The sequence below is a fragment of the Accipiter gentilis genome, chromosome 1, assembly GCF_929443795.1.
Source record: "Accipiter gentilis chromosome 1, bAccGen1.1, whole genome shotgun sequence".
Classification (NCBI taxonomy): domain Eukaryota; kingdom Metazoa; phylum Chordata; class Aves; order Accipitriformes; family Accipitridae; genus Astur; species Astur gentilis.
Window position 1 is genome coordinate 2,627,967 of NC_064880.1, and position 26,834 is coordinate 2,654,800.

General features: G+C 35.6%; 1 protein-coding gene across 3 annotated transcripts in view; it reads right to left on the reverse strand.

Annotated features, from left to right (window-relative positions):
- The window catches only part of PRKCZ (protein kinase C zeta), a 69,290-nt gene that overhangs the window by 39,335 nt on the left and 3,121 nt on the right, over positions 1–26,834 (reverse strand). For 2 of the 3 annotated variants that reach the window (XM_049811690.1, XM_049811680.1), the window contains exons 3-5: positions 23,315–23,436; positions 18,160–18,249; positions 17,694–17,744 (exon numbers count right to left, since the gene is read on the reverse strand). In XM_049811690.1, the coding sequence (XP_049667647.1) occupies positions 17,694–17,744; positions 18,160–18,249; positions 23,315–23,436 (263 nt within the window). Of the gene's footprint in view, positions 1–12,477; positions 12,594–17,693; positions 17,745–18,159; positions 18,250–23,314; positions 23,437–26,834 lie in introns of those variants that run through there. The other variant, XM_049811700.1, reaches the window with a different exon arrangement.

Genomic DNA, 26,834 nt, shown 5'->3' on the forward strand with positions numbered 1-26,834 from the left:
GCCCATACAACACAGCAAAAAACACGTGAAATAAAAACTTTAATAGACTTCATTGACAAACATCACTACATTCTGATAGATAATTAAACTGTAAATTTATAATCCTCAGAAGTTAATTCAAAACCATCTTAAAGTTTCATCTTCAGTGTTTCTGTCTTTCAATTTTTAAAGTTAAGTTTTAAATACCCACACCTTAAAGACGAAGTCTTTTTTGTCTTTTTATTAAAACCCCCAAACATTTGCACTGTCAAAAGATACTACAAGTAGTAAAGAGTTTCTTTGTTGAAAAATTATTTTACATTACTATTGAGCAAGCCAAAACCATAGGCTACTGACATACAATGTGTGAACACTGATTGTAATACCAGGTCTGATTTTAGATTTTTGTCCTTCAAAAGCAAGACAAATAAAAGTATTGAAGTTTGTGACTCCAGAAATCTAAAGTGCCAAATCCGTAAAATTTTATATGTTATTCTATTTGCATGTGCAAATGTTTGCTTTGCAAGCATCTGAAATTGACATTATGCTATTAAATGAACTGTTAACAATTTGGAAAAAAACCAACTTCTTGAAGAAGCTGAAAGACTACATGCCATAGTAGTGGCAAAGATACGGTTACCAGAATAGAGGTATATCACTTGATAATGTTTGACTCATAACTCTTCAAAATCTGCCAAATACAAACTTTAAAGCAAATTAAAAAAAAAACCCTGCTCTTCCTAAGTGCAAAGAAAATTTAAATGAGATCCTAGCAAAACTATTGCGAAGTTTTTGCCTATAAATATGCTTAAACACAAATATCAGTGAAAAACTGTTCCACCATTTGTAGGATGACTTTTCACCAAGAGAAAAAACTTCACAAGGATTTTTTCCAAAATAGCTAATTGATTCATTAGACAAAGCACCATATGGAGACAACCCAATACATCTGTGTTCCGAACATTAGCTTATCACTGACATGAGGAATATTAAGTGAATGATAAGTTAACAAGCAGCTTGTGCTGAAGAAGTCTGTAAATAAAGGAGCAAGTCACTTCCCTAATTAACAATAAATATTAAATCAAAGTCAGTGTTTTATATCATATACTTGTGAGGCAACAGTCTAACAAAAACCAAACTTAATATAGCACAGCTATAAAAAGTAGGAACACCTACAATTTACTGCGACGACTACCACTGATTCTGTGTAGGGTCTAAGGCAAATCAATTCCTATTCCCCGCCTCTAAAAGGGGCCAAGGTAAAAAAATGACAAAACAGCAACCATTATAAGACACACCTTTATATCACAAGTTCTATTATTATGATTATTACACAATAAGATTAGATTTACATGACAGAATAGTATGTTCTTAGTATTATCAATACGAGTATTCATTTTTGTAATCTATATTCAGTCAGCGGCACAAAGACTAGTTGGAATCCAGTGACTAGCAGTGTACTCCAGGGGACAAAACCGGCTCCAATCCTGTTAAACATCCTCATTAGTGCTCCGGACAGCGCAGAGCATACCCTCAGCGAGTTTGCTGATGATGCAAAACCAGGAGGAGTGGCTGATACGCCACAGGGTTGTGCTGCCAGCGAGACCTTGACCCCTGAAGAATTGAGCAGGCAGGAACCTCGTGAAGTTCAGAGGTAAGTGCAAAGTCCTGCACCCAGGGAGGAATAACCCCCTGCACCAGTATACTGGTAGAAATACAGAAAGTGGCTTTGAAGAAAAGGACCTGAAACACAGGAGATTCCATCTGAACATTGGAGTGAGGGTGACCGAGCACTCAACAGGTTGCCCACAGAGGTTGTAGAGATATTCAGAAGCCGTCTGACATGATCCTGGGCAACCTGCTTGGAATAACCTAGGGAACTGGACTAAAATGTGTATTCTAAGTATCTAGTAAAGAGGACAGCCTCCCTAAAAATTCACTTAGGGATAAAATGGCAGATTATAAAAAGGAGTTTGGGTTTTTAATATCATTGTTATTTTGAAACATTATCAGCTTCAAAAATCCTAACTAGAGCTATACTAGATCAAAGAAACCATCCTGAACAATACACAGATTCTTAAAATGGCAGTAGGTATGCATCTTGAAAAAAGAAACAATTTATCGTCAGTGTTCTGTGTGAACAAAGCTCTCATCTTAGTAGGCTTTTCACCCCTACACTTCATATGGGAAAAGGATACTTTTGAACCCGAAACAAAATGTTTTGGTACATGTTTCCAGAACACTTTAGGACAAAACAAGTAAGGGATTCCATGATTCTTGATAACCAAGAAGTAAAACAAGTTTTTACAGCCATGATTGATTCCAGACACCGAGAAAAAGGAATGCAATCACAAAAGCATGAGTATTTAATTACCGTGTTTAATGAGAAGGGCTACTTTTTAATTTATTTTACAGTACACATCAGTTAACTCATTAAGGACTTGGAGTTAGCTGCTTGGAGGCTGAAGGAGAAATCATATCCCTATTTAAACAAAGTAATCTTTCCTCTCTGATTGATATTAAAGACAGGCCTTTGCCTAACAAAAAAAATTTTTTTAAATATTAATTTTGTATGTGAACAAGTTTAGAGGAAAACTCAAAATATAATTCAAGCTGCTAAGAGGGATAACAAATTTTTATTAGGGAACACAAATATATATTCTAATTACAACGAAGGTACCAAACTTTATCTGCTTCCAGGATCGGAAAATTGGAGGACAACAAAAAGAGATTGTTTTTCATGTTAAGATTACAAGGGAAATAAAAATACTCAAACTGAATGCCTGAAACAAAATTAACCAGCTGTCTCTACATAAAAAGCAATGTGAAACGACTGTTGCTGTTGTGCAATTCTTCCCTCTGTTGTCAAGCTGTGCAACTACATCGCTAACGGTAATGCACAATGAACCTTGTAAACATATTTAATATTGTTTTTTTCAAAGACATTCCCTAGGGTTGGGTTTTTTCATCTTCTAAAAAATATTGTAGAAAAAGCTTTTAAGAAAAATACTCAAAAAAATTAATTGTGGATATAAATGGACAAGCAATTTGTCTATTGTTCAGTGTTCATCACAAATTCACTCATCTGCAGAAGATACCCCCCCAATTCAATAATGACCTACTCGGAACCTAGCAGAAAGGACGTGAACCTTGCCTTTGGAAACGTAACTTGGTAAAGTAAGGAGAAATAGAAGGCACAATTACTTCTCAAGTGACAACCTTCCCAGCACTGGAAAAGAAAGAAAGAATTTAAAAGACAGGCACAACCTGCCCCCAAGCCCAAAATATTATTTTTCCATCTGAAAGTTTAGAAATGCTTATATTTTCCAGAATATGTAAGAAACTTCATCAGTTGTCTGAAAAGTGTGGTTTGCACCAATGAATGGCAGCAAGATGGCCACAAAAAATTATTTCCTCTGCATTTGGATTTACAAATGCAATTCCAGAGTCTGCTTTTATGTGATCAAACTATAATGAAATCTTTTACTATACTAAGCACAGAGATAATTTGCTATTGCTGCAAATCACTTCTCAGAGATTAATGCAACTTGTTTACAGGCCAATTACATTGCAGCCAGCTGGACAGTATGAGAATGCCCAGTTTTTGTTTTGTTCTTTTAATGTTTTGCTGAGCAGACAAGTGAGCATTCTTTCAAAACCAACTCATGAATTACAAGTAGGAAATTGAAATTTGTATTTCAGATAGACTCTGAATTAGATAAAAAGATTACATATAAAAATAATTACACATAAAGATAGAATAAACTTTGGGAAAGTAAATTCTAAAGAACTTTGATAGTACATTGGTTCACATATCTGTTACTTAATATGTCCCAAAGATTTAAATCGAAACAATAAAACTGCTTTCTGAAGCACATAACAGACATACATTGTATGGGATGTGAACTGGCTCCTCTTTTTATTATGAATAAGCTGCTCTGTACAACTGCCATTCCTTTTCAGAAGTTAGAAAAGTAAAAGAGTATCCTTAACAATATATAGGTATTAAGTGCTTACACCTCTTGAAGTTATTAAAATGGTCAGAAGACAGCATTTTGTTTAATTTAAAACTGACTAGCAGCTGGGGAACCGTATCCCCGTCCTTCTTTTCTTTTTCAACAGACACTAAAATTAGCTACAAAGTCAGTTCAACCTCTATTTTAAAAAATTAAAAAAATAAAAAAATCAAGCACAATTAAGATAGCAATAATGACAAAGGAAGTGTACTACATACAGCATCAGCAGAGAACCAGTAAGGAAATAAAAGTCAGTACAGTTATTATAGAACAGTAATATCTACCCAGCATTTACTGCAACACAGCTAGAATACTGTTTGAATATCCTATTCCCCACTGACTTAGAAGGGGGTCAACTGACTCCCACTTGAGGACTGCTAGGTGGAAAACCTGTCCTCCATACACACTGGTATCTCATGCCTGATCTCTTGGCTGCTTGTATTCATATCCTTCTGTTAAAATGGCTCCACGCCATTGCAAGGTGATAAGTCACATTTATGAAGACAATGCCAATAAAAACAGAGCTAACATCTCATTTTGAAGAAGCCTCTGCTGCACTGGTGCTGTATTCCCCTTTAGATCAATCACACCTGTTAAGGCCCTTATGCTCTTTCTTGGTCTCCAAGTTAAAAAGCTCATTATGAATGACAATTAGAAAACCTGGATTGCCTTGTTATTAAAAACACCAATTGCATTCAAAATACATGAGAAAATTAAGAAACAAAGGGATCTAAAAACTATTTTTAAAAACACAGTCTTTCACCTTCAAACAAAAAATACCCCTTTATATTCACAGAAATAAAAAAAATAAAAAATAAAAACCCCAACACATTTAGGCAATACATAAGTTGTCCTTAAAAGTTCCCTTTAGTTGTGATCAACAGAGGGACTGATCAATTGGAAAAAATATTGTGCATGAGGCCTCAAGAGATGCACCTCACAGAGACACCCAGTGTGGAAGCTGACAATGTATCCTACCAGAATAACAAGCAAGATAGTTACTTCAGCTCTCAAACAGGAGACATCCACGGATTTGACCTAATATCTCTTGAGCAAAAGCAAATAATCAACTGATACTTTAAAAGATATATCTAAAAATTTAGTAGCAAATACAGTTTACAGAATTATTTCTTGAAAATTGTAATGGAAATGTAACCCTCCAACAATCACAGCAAACAAATGCACGAGATAACTTGGCATGTTTCTGCCAAACAAACAAACAAAAAAAAAAGACAGACTTTTAAAAAAATCTCATAATAAGATAGAGCAAACCCCCACATTTTTAATTGATCCAGATTGCTTTAACATCGAGGCTAAGAACTGTAATTGTTTTGGTTATGCCGTTGAGTGCAGTAAGTCCCACCGCTAAAGTGGCCATCTGTCTGGCTTGGATACAAGTTAGGCGATGCACAGGACAGACAGTTATAACTGGAGCCTCACGCAAAACTGAACATCGACACAGAAACATTGCACAATTTAACATGTCTACATCACATTCAACAATGTTTCCCTTCATTAAAAACTGCTATGCATATAAGAGTTGAACAGTTGAATATGCTTGCAACGTTACCAAGATGGATAAATCTGGTATTAAACTAGGATAAGAGTAGGATTCTCCAGGTCACTTGGTGGAGAAATTGCAGCAACTTTGGGTGATCCACTTACTTCTGTATTGAATTCTAGAATGCCAACTGTGAAGTCAACCACAGAATTTGAATTCCCTTTTTACTTGTGAGACTAACCATTATTCACTCATCACTAACTTTTAAGCATACAACTTGGCGACTAACAGCCCAGAGTTTACTCATACCTTATTACCTAGCCAAAGCAAAAGTGTTTGTCAATTAAGTGAAAACAAATTTGGTATTCATGCACCAAGACAGTTGTTTGCTGAAAAGTGTTGATTTAAGTATACAATGATACATTGACCTCTCTATACAGGGTCTATAGAAGTTTTTGTACTCTTTCCAGCATACACTAATGAACTTAAATTTTCATTTTCTTTGGAAGGAGGGTAATTATTTTGGAACCAAATGCCAAAATAGAATAGCATTACAGGACAAAATAATAGAGGAGAGCATTATTTTAAAATCCTTCTTAACTAAAACCCCCAAGAATTTAAGATGGCTGATGTACAGGAAAAATGGTATCACTAAAAACATTTTAAAGTGGCTGAAGGTATTTACGCTTTCAGTATCCAAAAGACACTTCAATACTTCACAAGGCTTTTTCTTACTGCTTCTTGAAGAAATAACTCGGAACTCAAACACATTTTTCTACGCGAGGGTCACGTCTTTTCTATAAAGATCCTAACTTTGCAATCCACGATCAGAATTTTATGGTTTTGTGGAATTTATCAGACATACTTGAAAATAACATAGCAAAGTACACAAAGTGTCATTCAAGAAATCCTCACAAATTCAGTTATGGTGTGCTACTCCAGGAGTGAAGATGTCCCTATTATGAGGATCTCTGCGCACGTCAGTGATCGCAATCTGTTGTACGTCCTGCTCAGCGTCTCTTGCTGACATGTATGGATTTTGCAAGGCTGTCCCTAACACAGGATAAAATGATGCTGTATTTGTTGCTCTAATTTGAAAGAATATATTATGAAAAGGGACAGAAGACAATTGCTGGTGGATCCATACTTCTGAAGGTGATTAGTATTTTTGTTTAGGAAAGAAAAAGTTCAAATTTCCCCTTCTCTAACACGGCCTTCTATGCAATTTTAAACCTTACACCCTTTCATGATGTGTCTCCTGTCTACAAAACCACAGTGGTTACCTGCACCACAAAACTAAGCTTGCACTGCATTGTAATAAAAGTCCAAAAGGCTTCTTTTGATGACTGCATCTTATAGTGTCCCAAAATAAAAATCACTTCCATTAAAAGATTTACTACAATGAAAACTGCATTTAATGTTCTATTAACATGAATTAAGATCTGCATTAAAATGTTTTTTAATCAAGCTGAAAGAGTACTGAACCAGTACTTAGGTAAATTAAATAATTAAATTCAAATAACTTAGGACTCAAGTAGATCAAAATGAAGTTCTGAATATTTAAGCGATCTGTAGCAAAATAACTTCAGCAGGAGATGAAACACTTCTTTAGTATTAAACTCCATTTATGCAACAGAGACCCCCGAGCAGTATTCTACTTACCCAAACTAATAAACTGGCACCTTTATGTAGGTACATTTTTATCCACGCATTGCTCATTTTTCACATTTGCTAATTTTACATCTTCAACTAAACCTCTATAATTTGTATTCAGCAAGCACTTAATGCAACAAAGCCCAGATTACTGAAGCAGAACACATTCGTCTTTTCCAGTCTACATCTGCAACCACTTTGCAGGCCACTTTTTTTTTTTTTTAAAAAAAATAACAAACTTCTAAGTCTTAGTACATACATGAAGTACTACTTTCTATTACAAAAAAAGCCTGGTAACAGAAAGCCTGTCTTCTATACAATCTGAAATTACCAAAGGCTGCAAACAGAAGCAAGGAGCCACCCAAGGAAGTTTCCTGCAGGAATTTGGTTCTACTTTATGTTATCAGTAGCCTGCATGATTTAAGACTTGCTAGGGAATCTTAATCTAGACTTGACACTACACATTTTCTAGAACAAGTTAATCCTTTGAGTACATGATTCATATCTATTGGTAGCTAAAAGGGATGAGAATTCCAGTTCTTTTTGTGACTAAGTTCAACAACGAGAAGAAACGGAATCCAGTTTGTTGAAGTGTGATCAGTTAAAACTTGGTCTGTACAAATTTTCACCTAGTCTCATTTTTTATCCTAAATGGCAAGTTGTAACATGTCTATTGAAAAGGTTGGAGGGGAAAAAAAAAAAGCTAACTACTGACAAATCCTCTAGAAAACATTTTCGAAGACTTCATTTTAAAAGCCCCACTTCTTGTCCTGTAGGAAACTGATTTTGCTTAATTTGTGCCATACATGATTTTTAAATTAATTGTATCGTATTTCATCAGCTGTCTTTTTCTACATTGAAGTCCTAGTCTTGCTCTCCTTGCATTGAAACCTTTCCATAGATTTGGCTGTGGCCCAACTTGTACACCTGATTTTCCCCTTATTTCAGTTACCTGTACAACTCTTTGTATTTTGAACCGCTATTGAAAATCAAGCTGATCACAGAACTACCACGTTTCCAAAACCTGTGCTCAGAATGAAACGGAAATTAAAATTAGCTACTACCTCCCCCCCACTTAAGTAATGCATTTACCATGCGGTGTTCATAACTACTTCTCACGAAAAGCGTGGAGTTCCTATTTTTTAGATTGTTACCATTTGTATTAAATTAATGTTATGTCTTAAGTTTTTTTTCCAGTGCACATCGAATTACTTGATTTGCCCTCAAGTGATAGGCATCAACACCTATTTGATTAGATCATCACTAAAAACGCAAAACTGTTCAAAAACCCCCACCAGCTATTCAAAATGGATTTAACATTTATTTCAAATTCATAAAGCTTTTATACAGTGGCCTTCACAGTGCCCTTGAAACCATTATTTGGTTCCTACAGTCTCAGTGTTAGGACACATTTTCTGAGTCAAGCTATTTTCCTTCACAGCATGGTTCCATTGCTTCGGCTTATGATCCACTCTAAAACAGTTCCATTTCCCTTCCCAATGTTTACATTACTCCAGTATTAGTAGAATGACAGAAACTCAGTTTAGCTATTACTTCATAAAGGTGTACTTTATCTTTCCCAAGAAACCAGACTCCTGAGCATATTTCTCTGAATTCTTTCCAATTTAATCGGTTGTCTGCTAATATTATACCCAGAAAAGTACGCAATACCTCAGTATGACAGAGGACACTATTACCTTGCAGCAGGACTCACTCTCCAGATCTATTGCTTTTCAGTCTGACAGTTTTGACACATCTGTACCTCACAGTACCTTATTCTGCTTCTTATCAGAAGGAAAACAAGTTGAAATTAAGTGCACATAGTGTCCATTCTTATATCACAATTTGAGTTCTATGAATTATGCTCAGTTTTTATCATTCAATAAATAAAACTAATCTCAGAGATTCTCCCATTGGTACTTTTACTCCTAATTTTCCTCATACTATGTGGATATAGCATTTGTACATTTCACAAGTATAACCTAAGAAGTAGAGTTTGCAGCAATGTAAAGTATCACTAAACTTATCATTATTTAGTGACAGTAGCTAGATAAAAACATCTGAATAGCTTCAGGAGTTACTCATCATAGCCATTAATATTCTGGATTAAATGATTATAAAATAATTCTAACAGCAAACTGAGTAAGTCTTCCAGCTTCGTTAATTCTTTTATGATGCAGAGAATTACTGTCTCCCAAGAAAGCAACCTTCCATCCTAGAGCTTCTCATCCTTAGGGGGAAAAAAATTTGCGTACGAAACAGTCTTAGGTACCTGCCCTTTCATCTGGTCTGTCAATGCAAAGCTATAGTGTTTAACATGTTAAAGAAAGCACCTTTAAATCTTTCAAATTAGTGATGGTATTTGTCTTTCAGCTTTTGGAAGGGGGCTTTCAACTCGCCCCACAGAGGAAAGGAAGATAATTGTACCAGATCTGCAAAGTTTACAAACTGCTTCCCACCTAAACCCCTTTTGACTTCTACTGTGCTCTCCATTATCGGTGTATAATACGAGATATGCTGTGTAAAATAATTTTATGACAGCTATTCCTTCTAACAAGTTTCAAGTAACATTGAGATAGCTTGTAGTGCTATTGTTAAAAACAATGATTGCACCTTGACATTAATGGATCAGTTCCAATCCCAGACCTATTTTTTCAGGCTCTACAATATCAATTTTACTCACTGCCTGCCTGAGGTTTTCCTTCCTTTGCAATCCCTATGGGTAAGAACAGTTTTTATCAGAGTTGACAATCACAGGGCATCTGTACCTGCTTTACTGAAGAATGTAGTAGATAACCTAAATTATAGAAAGCAGCATATAATAATATCATTATTATTAGAAAGAGCATGTTATTGTAAAAGTAAAGAGGACTGTACTAAAATCTTGGAGTTTTGCCTTCAAATAGTTTGTTCCCTTTTCAATATTTCCCCAGCTAATAATTAAAGGACAAGCACATACGGATGCAGAAGAATCAGTAATGGAACTTCAAAACTACAAATGAGGCACCTTCCAGACAGTATTGAGGATCTCAGTTTTTCATTTTTCCCACTACCCAAGTCACTACCTTCCCCCTGTGGTTTAAGGACAGAACTGCATAGTCTGTTCCATACTTAACTCTTGCACTGACAGTGATGATTAGGACTCACATGCCTGTTCTGAAAACAACCCTTTCGGCACGCCTGAATTTAGCCGCTTTTTGCTTTTTTACTTCAGGAGATTTATTTACCATCCAGATTTGTACTGACAGCAAGTCTTCAGAGGCTAGCCAACTGCTGTCACTACTTAGTCTTACAAGGCTTCACTTCTGAAGTGCTCTCCATTTCAAATTAGCAGCACCCAAAATCTCTCACAAAATCTGGTTTCCTACACAGCAACTCAAAAATCCAAGAGATAAATGCTGAAGAGTCCATTTATCTGCCCTGCAGGCCTCTACTGCTATTTCTGTGGCTCAGTTAAATATTAAAAACCATAACCCGCATAAAGCAACTAATTTTAAAAAGTATTACACAGAATCCCATGTATAATATATAATTAACCTTGATCATATCATTTAAAAGGTTACACATTAAATAGCTCTTTCAAGCCACTGAAACAGACAGGCCTAACAAAGGTTTAAGAGGCTCACAGACGTCCACTAATTCCAACAAATAACACAAAAGGCTTCATCACCTTCTTGCCAATTTAGTTACCCCAAATGCCTGTGTATCAAAAGTGGATCTACCAACTTATGAGAACTATATAGATTGGAAGTATGAGACATTACACAGGGGAATGGAGCTAGACATTACATTCAAGAGAAGTTTTCTAAAACCAGATGACATCTTTCCTGCATGATTATACTATATTCTGAGCAATAGCTAAGAGGGGTGTGTATGGAATAAAACAAACAAACAAAAACAACCACAAGACAAAAAAGCCAGACACACTATTTGTTATGACGCTCAAAAAACTAACCCAAGCATTCCTTATTCCATTGTATTTTTAGTTTATAGTTTACAAATTGGTATACAAACACCTGCTAAGACATCCAGTATCTTAAAGTAAGGTAAGATATCAAAGGGAGGCCTAGCTCTTTATTCTTCACTGGATGTTTCATAGCTAAGAAAAATGTTGAAATTATTTTAGAATTAAAAACATTAAATGATTATAAGCAAAACAGACCTTTAACTACAATTCTGTTTTCAGTAACTTACCCTGTCTCATAATCTGTATGTGTATTTTTTCAAATATGCCACATAGGAAAAAAAACCAAACATGGTACACAGTTAAGACAGAGGAATAGATTTCAGGTATTCTTGAGAAACTATGACACAGCTATTTTCAATTCCTAAGCAACAATACATCTTACATCAAAAATAGTACAATTTTCCCCTCTGTCAGTTCAATTACTAAAAACCAGGAGAGGGTTACTAGCAGTTTCAAAATTGCCTAATTATCCAGTGCAATCCAATCTATGTCTTCAGAATAGTCTCTATAGTCGCAATAGTTCCTTTCTTCATTGGGGGATGAAATTGGTTCACGTGCTCTGAATAACCTAATCACTACTGCCAATACAGTAACAAATGAAGGGGAAAAACCTGCCTTATGAGCTAGAAAAATATTTACAGGCCACACTACTATAGCAAGAAGCCTTTTAGAGCTATTTTGTAGTACCACGCAGAACATAAAGCAAAACCAAATATCTATACCTAAAATAAAATAGCTCTCAACAATAATTAGGTTAGTAAGATACCTTTACTCAACCCTATGACGAAATTTTCAAGAAAGACGGCTTGGGGAAAAATGAAGTCCAAACACCTAATGCTAATATACTGAGCAGATAAACAAAGAGCATAAGAGACATCCACAACACAGTGTAATCATTACCAAAAAAAAAAAAACAAAAAACAGCAAAATCAGCCCGAAATATTAGATAATAAAAACATTAGCCTACTGTCATACTAATGCCATAGGTACTTATACATTAAAAACGTATTAATTCTCTTCTGTGAAATTATTTAAAGGTTTCCTAGTCTGCATTCTTCTGTTTAACAAAACCAAAAATTTGTTTTAGCACTAGCTACCCAAATCCAAGATTAATTTTAACATTAAATACACACAGCTATTTGTTCAGATATAAAAATGCAGAAGTGTACTAGCACAGGTTATTCTGACAATATTAGAAACTAAGTAAGCCTTAAATCAAAACAAGTATTTCACAATTAAAAAACATCCATCTAAGACAATTCACTTAACACAATTCAACAAAAAGGCCTCAGAAAACGATGCTTCTAAATCGTTAATCTTTACATCAGCAATCTTACAATAAACAGGCCCTGAACACATACCGTCAGGGTTTTTTGGATACATTTCTTTCATTAATCTCCAATATTAGCAGCAGCAGCATCACTCACTCTTCTGTTCTTTTCCTCCTAAAATACATTCCCCAAGAGTCCTTTCAATGCAATTTTATCAGCATTTCTGAGAGGTCTCTCAGCCACATCCCTACGCACAAGAGGCAGCAGGAATCTCTGCATTTGTAACAATCTATGGCTGCAAAGGAGGGTGGTAGGCAAAGCAACTGTATCATAACCAAAATGCTGAGTTCTATTATCTACTGCACCACACGTACACACATACTGCATCAATGGCCTCAATTCATAACAGCAATCACAATGATGATACATAAAATCTACAGAAAAAGCATGCATTACTCACTGGGTTTTATTCTTTAGCTTCTTCAGCATGTAATTCTTTACGCTTTACAATGTAGTAGGTATGAAATGAAACATTTTCCCTTTATTCCACTGATGCCGCTGTTTGAATACCATTAGATACCAAGGACAATAGGCAGGATCAGCTCGAACATTAAGAGCAAATATTTAATGGAAGACTGGTTACCCCCGTCTCTCCCTTTCACATCTCTGCCTCATGTATCCAGGCACGGGTGGTACTGGCTCCCTTGAGAGGCTGTAGCTAGCAGCTGAGGCACAAACTAAAACATGGCATGGATGTCAAGGAGCTGATGTCACAAAAACAAGTATTTCTCTGATAAAACCAGCAATTCCATTAGGGAAGTCCTACAAATCGATAGAAATTGTTCAGCTGAACATGCTTTGTTATACAATGCACTGCAGCACCAAGAGCGATAAATCAGATCAAGATCTGCCAGTGTAAATAAGCTGAGACTACAATAACTAAGTTATAAAACTGCCAATCAGATACCGTGCTTTGTATCAGGGTATCAGGAAGGCCATCACTTATGAGCACAGAGGAGAAATACACACCTCAACATTTCAGAAACAACCTTCTTTAATATCAATTCCAAAAGAATAGCTCATCTGCTAAAAAAGTAAAAGTATTTTTAAAGACAAGAGACTGGCCTAAAAGTCTGCCATCTTTATCAGGAAACATTGTGGTAAAGTATCCAAGGCTCCAGTCCAGCAGATGCTAGAAACGCCTACGAGGGGTCACATTCAATATCTGGGAAGAGATGCAAGATGTTTTAGAAATCCTGCCACCTCACCCACATAGCAGCACTGCCATTCCCGTCTGTGGGGATGGGTTAACTGTCTTGCTGAAGGTAAAAGGTTCTGTTTCTACAACAGGAGTGGTACACTTATAATGGGAGCTGGGTCAGGCAGGGAGAAAAGAAAGTGCAAAAATTCAGGAGCAAAAGGAGTACAGAGACAATGCAAGTTCAGATGCTGGGAACTGTGCAAATTCTATCTCACAGACAGCATCGCATCAATATAAGGTAGGTTCTTCAAGCACAAAAAGAACTTTTCTTAAGGCATGCAAATAGAACTGAAATATTAGTCAGATGGTTTATTCCAGTAATGGATTACATGCATTTATTTCAAGCTTTGCTGGCTGGTACAATCTCAAAACCCTATCAATTTCATAAATGTCCGGGACAGCCTGCAACCGTATTACTAGATGTCAACATAAATGCAAAACATTCAGGATGTATTTCTGCACTCTTCTTCCAAAGCATTATTGTTTTCAAGGAACTGGAAAGAAAAACCTATAATTCTACAGAAATTCACCACAAAATACTTGCAGTTCAGATCACATACTATTAGAAATAGTCACTCTATGACCTAAAACGAACAAGTCTGAGCAATACATTGCAAATGAAATTATTTTGCAATTGAATAGTTTTGTTTAAAAATTTCATTTCAAACTGTCCACAGTTCTGTAACAAACTAGAAGTCCACACTTCGAGACTGCTAATTTAAGTAGAAGCCCATTTTGGACAGAGCAATTAGTTAACTGTTTGTCTCTGGAAATAACTTGAGGCAAACTCACAAGTTCCATAAGCTCCTTTATAGTGTAAACATGATGCTCTAGAAAACTGCATATGTGATATCCTCATTTTCTAAAAGGATTTCTTATGAACATAACTATGGTGATAAAGCCAAGTAAAAAAAGAATTTGAAACATAGCAAATATTTGCTGAACAAAGGACAATATTTTAGTCCTGTCAAAATAAAGAGTCCTCTCAATAAACTGTTTATCACCAATATCAATAACATTTCCATACAGTCTAAGTGCAATGCAGATATTTATTGTATACCTTCAGCCAACAAGCAATAACACTGAATGCATTAGTTTATGCTAAATTAGCACCGATACAATTTAATACGTCTGTTGTAAAACAATTTTAAAATAATTACAACTAGGCCACAATACCAGATTTCCATGCAGGCCCCATGGATGCAAAGAGGCAATATGCACTGAATTAATTAATTAAATTATGAGAAACCTGACCACAAATCACTTACCAAGCACATCCTACTAAACAAGACTTTTTAAACAATCAAAGTATGATTCAACATGACCTGTAAAACCACGTAGGGAGAAATAGCCTACAGACGGAATAACCAGGTCAACTGAGTCACATTAATCTATGGGCTTCTGTAGTTCATCTCATGGCTTGAGATAACTACAGCATCTAACAAATTAACACAAAAAGCTTTTATACTAAAATATCTATGCTTTTAATGAGATCATTAAACTGCAGTGAACTTTATCATGCCACATTATTTGCGCATATGCTCCTTTAAGCAACAGCCTTTTCTCTCCTCCAGTTAGCTTACTCTTCTTGACAGTATTTCACATAAATTTGCTTTGTATTTTCACAAACAAGGGCAAATAATTCTATTTGGGACTATCACCAGTCTAGGTTGGTACAACATGAGTATTTCCTCCTCCACTCTTTAAAGAGCTATGAGAATGGAAGCAGAGCTAGAGTCAGCTGGTTCTTTCGGTTCTTGTATTGGGAAAGCAGAGCAGCACGGATGCCCATATGAGCTCACTCCACACAATTTCCATCCAACAAGTTAAAAGCAACTTAGAAAAAGAAAACAAATAGGTTTCAGCATGTTGTGAAATACTCTCAAATACTGTAGTGATGCCAGACTTGGTTGTTCCATTGTTAGTTGCAGAATTAAGGGGGGAGCTACCCCAAAGTTAGAAATTTAAATGAAGTAAACTGTTCTGTCTTGACTGAAAGACAGCTGTTTCACAGAACACTGTCTGAAGACCTATGATCAAGTATTAACACTTCTTTATCTTTGGCATCAAAATCTGCCTTGGTAGAACACTACAAGCATTCTAAGGCTAGCTAATCCCTAAATTTCATCACTCCCCTTTTACTGTAATTCTCACAAAAGACAAAGGCACACAAGACACAGAACTACCCAAACATCCTAAAACATCATTACCAAAGTAAGAGTTGGGAAAAGTAACAAGATACAGTGAAAATACAAAACTTCTACTGTTGCTAAGATCATTTTCTGTAGATACAGAAGTTCAATTTTTGCCTGCTGATGCAAACCTGACACTGTTCCAGGGAAGAGATTCAGCTTAGGACATAACACCTTCTGTAACTCGGGTCCCAGAAAAAAGCAGCGTTCCTTGTATACAATTCACATCAAGAACACATTTAAATCTACAGAACTAAGACCTCTCTTTCCAAAGTGATCATGAAACTTGAGCCTGAAAAAATTTTCCCATAGATATTTTCAATCTGTTAAGCTAAACTGGGAAGCGACAGCATAGCAAAACCTATGTATTTTCAACATACAGTAAAATATAACTACACAGTCCTCACTTTAATTTTAACTCATGGACAAAGAAGTCTTATTTGCTTGCACATGCAGTAGAAGTACATTACATGATACAGCAAGATGGACTGGTTGCCCATTTCCGTGTTGAAACTTGAGCAAAATTCATAAGAAACCCACTGAGCTACTACTCTGAGAGATACAGGGAAGTACACAAACAAGAGCATTAAACAAGGCATGAAAGAAATCAAGATATATGGAAAAGAATATATTGCAATCAGCTACACAAATTCTTGCTTGGCTCACCCTAAAAATAAACTGGGAAGACCACATAGATATCATCATCTTCCTTCTGGAAAAAAAATGACGTGTCTCAAGGAAAATAATTTCTTTAACAGTTCTACTCAGTGTAGAAAACAGTCTTTATTTCCTCTAATTGGCTGAACAAGGACAGCAGATAGCATTGCACATTTACTCTCCTTTCTTTCCATAAGACAACTTTAATAACCTAGTCACAATGTAAAAACTTTTCTGCTTTTTACGTTTAACCTTTCACCTACTGTAGTTTAAATGTAAAAAAAATCATACTTAAACTGTAATATTTTGCTATTTATTCCACCCCACTCCATCTTCTAAATTTCAGTAAAAGTTCTCAATAGAGCAATTATTAGTGTATTAGTGTTATTTCTCTAATTAAAAATACCATTCACAACTATTGACCACTGCATTACACATTTTTTAGGCAGTCTTTCAGTGTAGATCCCAATCAACTAAGTAGTCTTCTCCTAGTATGCATTACTTGCTTTTATCAGCAATTAATTTTATCTGCTCTTGTATCTTCCAAAGAGAAACGCAAGCGTCCTTCAGTTAGCTTTTACTCATACTACTGTGACTAGCCAAGCATCATCTGGTAACTCTGTCACCCAAATATTCACATTCCTTTCCTTAACATTTACAAAGATATGAACTAATGTACTGATGACATCCCTCCATGATGAAAAGTGACTCTATACCTATTTAATCATTCTATGCCTGTGCAGTTTCTGAAATACAGATAAACCATATCAATCACGTATCCTTCCTCTGGAGGTTTATCTACCTTTCACAGATGTTTTTTAGAGATTAATAGCCTTTTTATGAAAAAGGCTGTATCTCCCCCTTCTTCAGTACATCACTTCTTTTCCCTGCAAGTTAAGAAACCAAAAGAACTACAAAAGCAAAGGACCACATTCAAATATGCATCTAAAATCCTGATCTCTTTTTCTCCCGATATATCAGTATTAATCCTCAGAAACATTAGAACATTACATTACTACAATGTTGATCTACATAATTTCTCTGTTGATAAAATATTGAGTATTTTACATTCTACCAAGAAACAACAGAACAGATATACATGTACTTAACACTAGACTATGAAAATCTTTCAATACATTTCTTTTCCATGTGACTGAAAAAATTAAGTTAAAAAATGATAACATTTTAGTACTCACTGTCTTCTCCTGGACAAGGCATGCCAGGTTTCTCTGGAATACTTGGGAAAACTAAAACAAAAACATTAGATTTTTTACGTTAAAAGATTCTCAGTAGTACTTTTTCCTTGATTCTTGGGTACATTTACACAAAGACAGTTTCTGAAAGCCTTTAAATAATTCTGCGTGAGAAATGACAAAATCAAAATTTGGTTCCATACTGGCAAGATCTTAATACTTCACTACAGCATTAACAAATCTGTGCAGTTATAGACCTTGAGGTTCTCTCAAAGCCTACTATATAGTTTCAGCTTTGCGCTCCACACCCAAAAGAACATTTCCTTCTTAAAACATCAAACTATAGGGCATCAGCTACATAAAGAAGAACGTTATCTTACAGGCAAAGGAATTGTTCCATTCTCACATTTAAGCAGCTATTAGGATTATCAATAAATGCACACAGGTTCTTGAACTATGTAATACTTGCCATGAATAATCAGCCCTTCATCTCTGTTTTGACAATACAAACGGAAGGCTTCTTCCAGTTCCATCTGAGATGAGATGGTACATGGGTCACCTAATGAAAAAGCAACACATAGGCAAATTTACAAGTGAAGAATCAAGTGGAGAATTTAAATTAGTCAGTAAGAAATGTACCAGCTTCCAGGATTACTTTTCTTTCAACCATTTGATACTAAGCTGATATTTTGGCTTTGATCAAAATGCATGAACTTAATTTTTTTTTTCCTTCCGATTTTAGCAAAACTGAGTAGATAGAAATATACCACATTGGTTTGCAAGGAGACAATAAAAGTGAATACATAAGCTTAAAGATCTTTAACGCTCAGAAAAAAAAAAAAAAGGCAAGATCACTTCCTAGTAACCTGAAAATTTAAGTTTAATTCAAAATTAATTTACGCTTTGTTAAAAGGCCCATTCTCTTACTACCTTAACTTCATTTACTGCAGAACCATGACAAGATAACTTAAGTTACAAAGGTTGTCATCACAGATAACGTCCACATATTTGGAACATTTATCTTTTTGTAAAAGAAAAATGCACAACTCGTCTTTAAGTTTAACAACTCCTTTAAGCACTTTGCTGCAAGATAACTAGCTAACCTCTGTGAGGTACAGAAGTTTCATGGTCACTCCCCAACTTATTACTAAGTATTGTAAACACTGTGCTACCTAAAGTTCTTGGGTTTATAAAATTAATTACATTGATGACATCCTGTAGCACTCCACGCACTTCTGGCTCCAACTCCTTTGCTCCAATAGCTTGCCTATGAATTATGCAGTGGATGAGTCTCCTGTGCGGTGCTCCCTGCAACCTTCCCCCAGAATCCTTTTTTTTTATTTATTCCAGTCAAATCAGCTTCCCTGTCAGTGAAGACTTCCACAGTTTTTTTTCATAACACATTGTTTTTATTACAGTTGTTGAGATTGTATCTTTTCTAGTGCATCTTTCTTTCCTTCAGTGATGCACAAAACCCTACACCTTCACATCTCACTATTGAAACAGAATCTAGCAAATACCATAAGCTGAGACCTGTTAGAAACATCTGTACTTTTATTCAACCATACAGCAAATTTCCCACACTGCACAGTCTGTTTTAATACTTGTTTCTTCAAACCTTCAGCAATATCTTCTATGCATCTTCCAACAGTATTTTCTGACAAAGGAATGCGTTTCAGTTTGTCACCATTTTGTTTTCTGTATATTATTCCAGCCATTTTTACCATGACAAGAAGAACCAATGTTTCCCCAATGGTATGCAGCTTTTTGCCTTCTGCTATTAAGTAAGAAGCCTCAAAACTGGCTTCTAAAAATTTAACAAAGTTTAGTGAAGTTTTGTGGAGTACCAAACTGAGTATCACAAGATCTAAAACATCAGTGAAAAGGGGTAGAGATTTGCCTTTTCTGGATACTTTGTTTTTAAACGTTTTTCTAATCATGATGGCTTCATACTATCATTATCTATTACATCAAAACACAACATACACTTAGGGTGAGGTTCATCATTAAAAATAGTGGATGTAAATACATATTTCAAATACCAGTCTTGGTAATTTTGAATCTTTTTGACTGACTTCTTGTCAGATCTGATTAGATAGTCATTATGTTTACCCTGTAGTGTGGCTGACAGTTCATACTTAAGAGTAGGAGAAATGTCAGCTCCACCATTTCCTTGTTGTCTACTTGTGCTCACATTATTAGCATTACCTTGTGAGAGTCATTTTAGTTAAAACTAGATAATTAATCCATAAATCCACTTAACCAGACACACGTAAACGGCAGTATATCACAATACACTGAAAGCGACCAAAGAGCAAGGGTGTCACTCTCAACCCCTGCAACTTTGTGGAACATCCACTCTTCCCACAGCACACCTTGTCCACCATGCGACACATGACCATATGATATACGGGCTAAGTGATGACACCAGCATCGAGCCACATACTAAATCAAGACAAGCCTAATTTCTTATTTTAAAAATCTTATTTTTTGAAAAAAGATGCACACCAGGGTACATCTAGCCCTCTTTGAAGGCCACTGCTTTTGATGATCTATAAATATTGCAACAATGCAATATGAAAGACAAAAGTATTTGTACTGCAAATCAGCCATCCATTTTCCTTATATGTTCATGGAATTTTATCACGCGCAAGTTATAGCTCAAACATTTTGGATCTTGTCAAAAAACAGAGAAACACTAAAAAAGCCCACCAGAAAATTCATTTTCTTCAGCTCTTTGGTAGGTTCTCTTTATTCATTAAGCCATCAGCAATTGTTTGCTTTAAGTTAGTTCAAAGAGAACATCTGTTTGTGCAATCAGTCAAATGAACTTAAATTACCTGTGGCAATAAGTGGAAACATTCACTCATATGCACAAATAGGATAACTCATAAAACCTGTGAGGATTGAGGGCAGCCAAAACAGCAGATTGGTTGAAACTTAACAACTCAGAATCAGGAATTAGAAAAAGGGTTGTACAGGTATGTATTTAACCGAGACTAGAAGAAAGCACTTGTTAGAACTGCAACTAAAAAGAAGAAAATAATGGTTTTAAGTAAATTGCAAAAAGCCAATGCAACAGATATCCAAGCCAAGAAACAGTTAACAGGAATCATGTCTTAAAATACTCCAACTCAAAACTCCTGAGGTTTTCTTCTTTCCTGCAATAATCTTCCTTTTATTAGCAGTCATGCAGTTCAAATAGCTAAGCACATGCAACGTAATTATTGTCCACGCACTTCTGATCAGGTTACTTTTTATTAGACTGCCATGAAGCTGAGGGTTAGGAAACTGAAGTTAGTACAGCTGCCTCTGTCCTGGTTATCAGAAGAGGAAAATTTAAAAATAATTGATACTACTCCTTGGTATCTTAAAAAGGACTGAGTCTTCTTTCACTAGAGGTTACCTCCTTCCTCAATGATTATTCTGAGATTCCATTCACCCACCAAACAATGCTACTCGGCTAAGAGAGTGGTATAGGCTACCATTAAGAAAACAAAACTGTCCTGGTTTCAGCTGGGATAGAGTTAACTGTCTTCCTAGTAGCTGGTACAGTGCTATGTTTTGAGTTCAGCATGTGAAGAATGTTGATAACACTGATGTTTTCAGTTGTTGCTCAGTAGTGTTTAGACTAAAGTCAAGGATTTTTCAGCTTCTCATGCCCAGCCAGGGCACAAGAAGTTGGCACAGGACACAACAAGGGCACCTGACCCAAACTGGCTAACAGTGTATTCCATACCATGTGACATCCCATCTAGTTTAGGAACTGGGAAGTGCGGGACAGGGAATTGCTGCTCAGGGACTAGCTGAGTGTCAGTCAGCGGGTGGTGAGCAATTGCCCTGCGCATCATTTGTACATTCCAATCCTTTTATTACTACTGTTGTCATTTTATTAGTGTTATCATTATCATTATTAGTTTCTTCTTTTCTGTTCTATTAAACCATTCTTATCTCAACCCAGGAGTTTTACTTTTTTTCCCCGATTTTCTCCCCCATCCAGTGGGATGGAGGGGAGTGCGTGAGCGGCTGCGTGGTGCTTAGTTGCTAGCTGGGCTTAAACCACGACAAAACCACATAATTACAAATCTTAGCCAAACCAATTTAGTATTTTTTCATTTTTCTGCATTCAGTTCTAGGGAGTTCTGCTGCAGACCATGGCTTTGGCAAGGTGCAACAGGAAAATAACCGAGCACCTGTGCAGTTGTATAATTGTATAGTAGTTGTTCTCAACCTACTAGGTCAACAGCTGGGCCCACCATGAGTTACAGATACACCACACGCCTGTTAAATCATAAACAGACACATACATTCCAAAAGGAAGCAAAAAAAAGTAGCAAAGGCACTCAGTGTCACGTATCACCATTTCACTACTACTCACAACAACCAGAAGGCTCTAACTTAAGGCTGCAGAGAACTGCCACATTTTACGGCAGAAAGAAATATGCAAACCCATCTTGCATCGTGCCAATATTTGAGACCCTGTAGGGAAGGGCAAAGAAAAGGTAAGTTTCTCTCACACACAACTGTTTGTGGAGGAATAATGATAAACTGCTTTACATCTGAAGATAACTTAGAACAGAAAGATCTGGCAACGTCCACCTTTCCTGCAGGAACAGCATAAGAAAGAGACTTTCACAATAAATTGTTTTTACATGATTTTACCAACTCCACATTCCACAAAACCAAAAGTTTACACTCTTTTTCCCAGACATGAACCCCTCTCCCATTTTCTTTTTCTGGGCATTTTCCCCACCACAACAGGGAAATGATGTATTTCTGCTAAGTTTTTATTTAATGCCTATTCTCTTTGAAAAATGGTGCTCTGAAGTATCGGTCAACTGGAAGAAACATAAAAGCAAATTCAAGTCACCTTTGTTTCACGTTTGGTCATTCTATTTTACATCAACAGGATATTAACAACCAATTTAGTATAATGCTCCTTTAAATACAGACAACATCTACCCTCTAATTCTCAAATAGGGTATGTTAGACCATTAATATAATCAATACTGCAATGACTATCATACAGTTGCCAGGGAGAACCACCATAAAGTTAAAATCCATTATCATTACTGGAACTCTTAGCACCTACCTTGCATAAAGTACAAAAATCCTAAAAGAGTTAAAAACAGTCTTCTGGTATTACAATTACATTGCTTCTCAGAAATACACTCATTCAAGAGATAAATCACAATTCAAAAGATACAAATGCCTATGTCATTCTGGAAGCTGACAGTCTTAAAAACATCAAAAAAATGATCTTGCCAAGAATTTGAAATGGGAGAATTTTGAGGCGTACAGCATTAGGCCTATGAAAGTCTGAAATTAAAACAAACTTTGCATTCAGCATAGAAATATGGAATAGTAAAACATTAAAGTTCTACAAAGCTCTCACTTCTACAGAAGTGAATGCAAGTGTTACTGCAATCAACTCTCATGTTTTAAGGCTCACTTCTCCAAGCTCCCTGCTTAACACAAGACAGTGTTATGTACCCTGGTATTTAGAAACAAAAAGTAACTCCACAACATGAAACCTATATAAACAAGTTTCCTCAATGCCCCTTCTTTGTACCACAATGGACAATAAACCCAAGAAAGCCTAAGTAGTATTTCAGTACAAATACCTTCATCATCAATCCACTTGAGGGTAATTGGCTGTTCCTGTTGTAAATTACACATCTCATGCACTTCATCGCAAAGTTCATCATAGCTCATTGACGCAACCAAGTTTGTTATCAGGATGTCCCTGCATGAGATGAAAACATAAGCTTTTATCAGAATATCTGCATTAGCCTGCATATTCCAACAATTCCATCTATGGACTCTAAGCTCCAAATTCATACTCAGAGAATCAGCATTCCTGATATAAAATGCTCCCACTAATGTAAATTAGTTGCCAGAAGTCCACAGGATTACATCCCACAGGGTTTAACTTTTGTAAAATACTTTTAGTATGGAGGAATTAACTGTGTTAATGATCTATCTTTAACAAGTGTTCACTTACTTTAACTATCAGCATTTCAAGTGTTGTAAAAAACATATGATTTTAAGAATTAAATTTTATCCAGGTACTTCTTCCATCAGGAGATAAGTAAATTCTCAGTTATTGTAAAATCCTTTTAAAATGCAGGTCTTTCATCACATCCACTATATTGTTAGAGAGAAAGCTTTGAATAGGTGAATTCTCAAAAGATATCATTACAAGAAAACTCAGATAAAATCTTACTCAAATTCTGCATCTTGTGCTCTAGCTTGATAGTGTCTTCAGAACATGAACCCAATACTGAACTCCACTAATGCAGACCATACAGTATGTTCAGGCATTTGTGAGAATAACTCTTGATATAATGAAAGCCCACACAGTACTGCCAAAGCAGGACAAAGATTAAAAAAAAAATAATAATTATGCAAAACAAAAATCAGAGGATACAAACTAGATTTTCTCCTGTTTTCTAAATATTTTTCAAATGACAGCCTCAAGGAAACCAACTGATTAAACAAGTGCAGGAAGAAATAGGAGATGTAGTCAAGTCATCTCAGTGCTTTCAAAACCATCTACGAGATAATTAGGAAACAGTCTTGTAGTTAATGGCCACTGGCATATGTAATTCTTTCCCCTCTTAGATTAATAAAGTAAATATATCAGAAGTTTCCCAACATGACTGAGATAGTTTTCCTATTTTCATACTGTGTGGCAAGTCATTTTAGAAAACCTGTTATATTACATATTTTGCTTGCTTATGCCTTTCAGCCAGAAGCCAAAAGGTACTAACTACACTGAACTAAGAACCTTAAATTCTACAACTTACATTTTAAATGATATGCACTAATAACTCTGCATTTTGCCTTTGCTGACAAAAATTACAGTAAGCAAAGCTCTAAAACAATAATTTTAAAGATGTGTACCGAGTTTCAAATTCAGATTAAAAGCACTGCTACCTTTTCAAGTGTACCTTTAATCTACAATTTGTAAAGTTCTCAAAGAAGAGCAGCTTAGTAATTCTTCATAACAACAATGGAAAAAGAAATACGTACGTTAACTGACAACTTGTAAAACCATATTATTGTACAATACTGAGAGCTGTCAGGTGAGGTTGACTTTAAGAACATCTCCCTGTCAAAAAAGTCATATTTTATGCACTTCTGAAAATAAGTGACCAAACCAGTTCTCAATGTAGTGTTTGAGGTCTGGTGCAATGCCTTGCACCAAGACAAAGTCACTAAAAAATGCAGCTTATTACTTAATGCACTGCCACTGCAAGTTGTTCATGAAATCAGGTAGCTATAGATCTGTGGTAACACTGGTCAATTATGCTTTTATAAGTATCTAAATAATATTCAAAAACTGAAACTACGCAGGAAGACGATACTCTACTATGCACACTGCAAACTCCAACTAAAGCTGACAAATACTAATCAGCCTTAAACTGTTAAAATTCTAAGAGATGGCACTTCCGTTCTACAGGTAAATTAATAAACTTCATATTGGACAAAATACTGCTGAAGTATGCCAAACAGCACCTACTGCAGATACAAACATTAATGACATAATTATTATAAAATTATTATTATCTCAGTGAAGTCCATGTTCCTTTGAGATTTACTGTGTTTAATTTTAATGTCTGTATAGCCACATTAGGCAATCAGCACACAGATAAGTGAAAATCATTCACTGTTTAACACTAAAGAATCCCACAGGACTCTTTTGTCAGGTATCTGAAATGGGACACTACAAAGTAACATGAAGAACTAATGACCAGTAAGTGATGTATGAGCAGCTACAGCAAGAGAATCATTCATATTGATAGATTAAATGTGTCACCATTTACAACCAAGGTAACATACAGCAAACAATACTGCATAACTGCTCCATTTAAATGAAGTGATTTCAAGTAACCACGTATAAACCAGATAAACTAAGTAACTGAAATAATGAAATGAAAATTACACAAGTTTACTTTCTTTTGCAATCTACTTATGCAGTCATTTATACTGTGCTATGTTAGGAACTCTGTCACACCCAGAAACACGAATACCTGAGATACTAGGACTCCACAGCAATAGACTCAACATTCACGTGTTTTAAAACTTCCTCCTGCTTAGATTTTTAACTGGGATCTCAAAATGATATATTGTACTACTATTTTAGCTCTTCAGCAGCTACCTGAATGAGCCTGTCCTTAAATCTGAAGTTGTCCAGCATCAAAGATTTCTTGCAGTTTGTCAAATTTGTTCAACTTTACTGGAGATACTGAAATAATCAGTTATATAGTCTATAATGCCCAAAATACATATTTATTAATTAATACAAAATATAATATAATACAATATAATGCCCAGCTCTTAAGAGAATTTGATCAGCAGAACAAAAACAAAATTCATTGAGTTTGGAACTCTTGTTTTGTGAATTGAGATATTAAAAACTTCATAGCTAATGGAAATTACTGAATATAGTGTTGCAGGAGAAACTACAGTAGTAGTTTATTGTCAAACATCATAATTACACGTGAATTCTAATAGTGAGACAAGTATTATCGACTCCTCCACTTCTGCACAGACAAGTTCTACAGACATACTCCTTCCACTTTATATCAGCACTATCTGCCAGCAAACTATCCCAAATTGTTTATGCTAAGTTCTATTTGTGTTTATAGTGCCTTCCCCTAAGAGAGCAAAGGCAGCTCTCCTATTGCTGTTTCAGAGAAGCATGCATATCCATGCATCTGAGACAAGTGCAATACACAAGTATTTGAAGTTCAGGTGTTATTTTCAACTTAAGCTTATATATGACATGATTCAGCAGTGTATGATAAAATTGTGGAGCAGAAAATAATTATTAGTAATGGCAAATATATGGTATAGATCTTTCACCCCGAGTTCATAAAGCAGTTTACACGCATCTATTAAATAACCAAAACAAAACCATGGTGTAGAAATTACTGAGCAGCAGTAACAATGAACCACAGCATGCAGTCCCATTTACTTTCATGCATGAATTCCTTGAAAAGTAAATTTTACTTCAAGCAAAGTAGCAAATTTCTGTATTTTGTTAAGACATAAGTTTTGACATAAATTCTCACCACTAAAAGCTCATCTATGTTTTTACTAAGCAAGTTTTCATATGAAAATTTAACCTGGAGATAA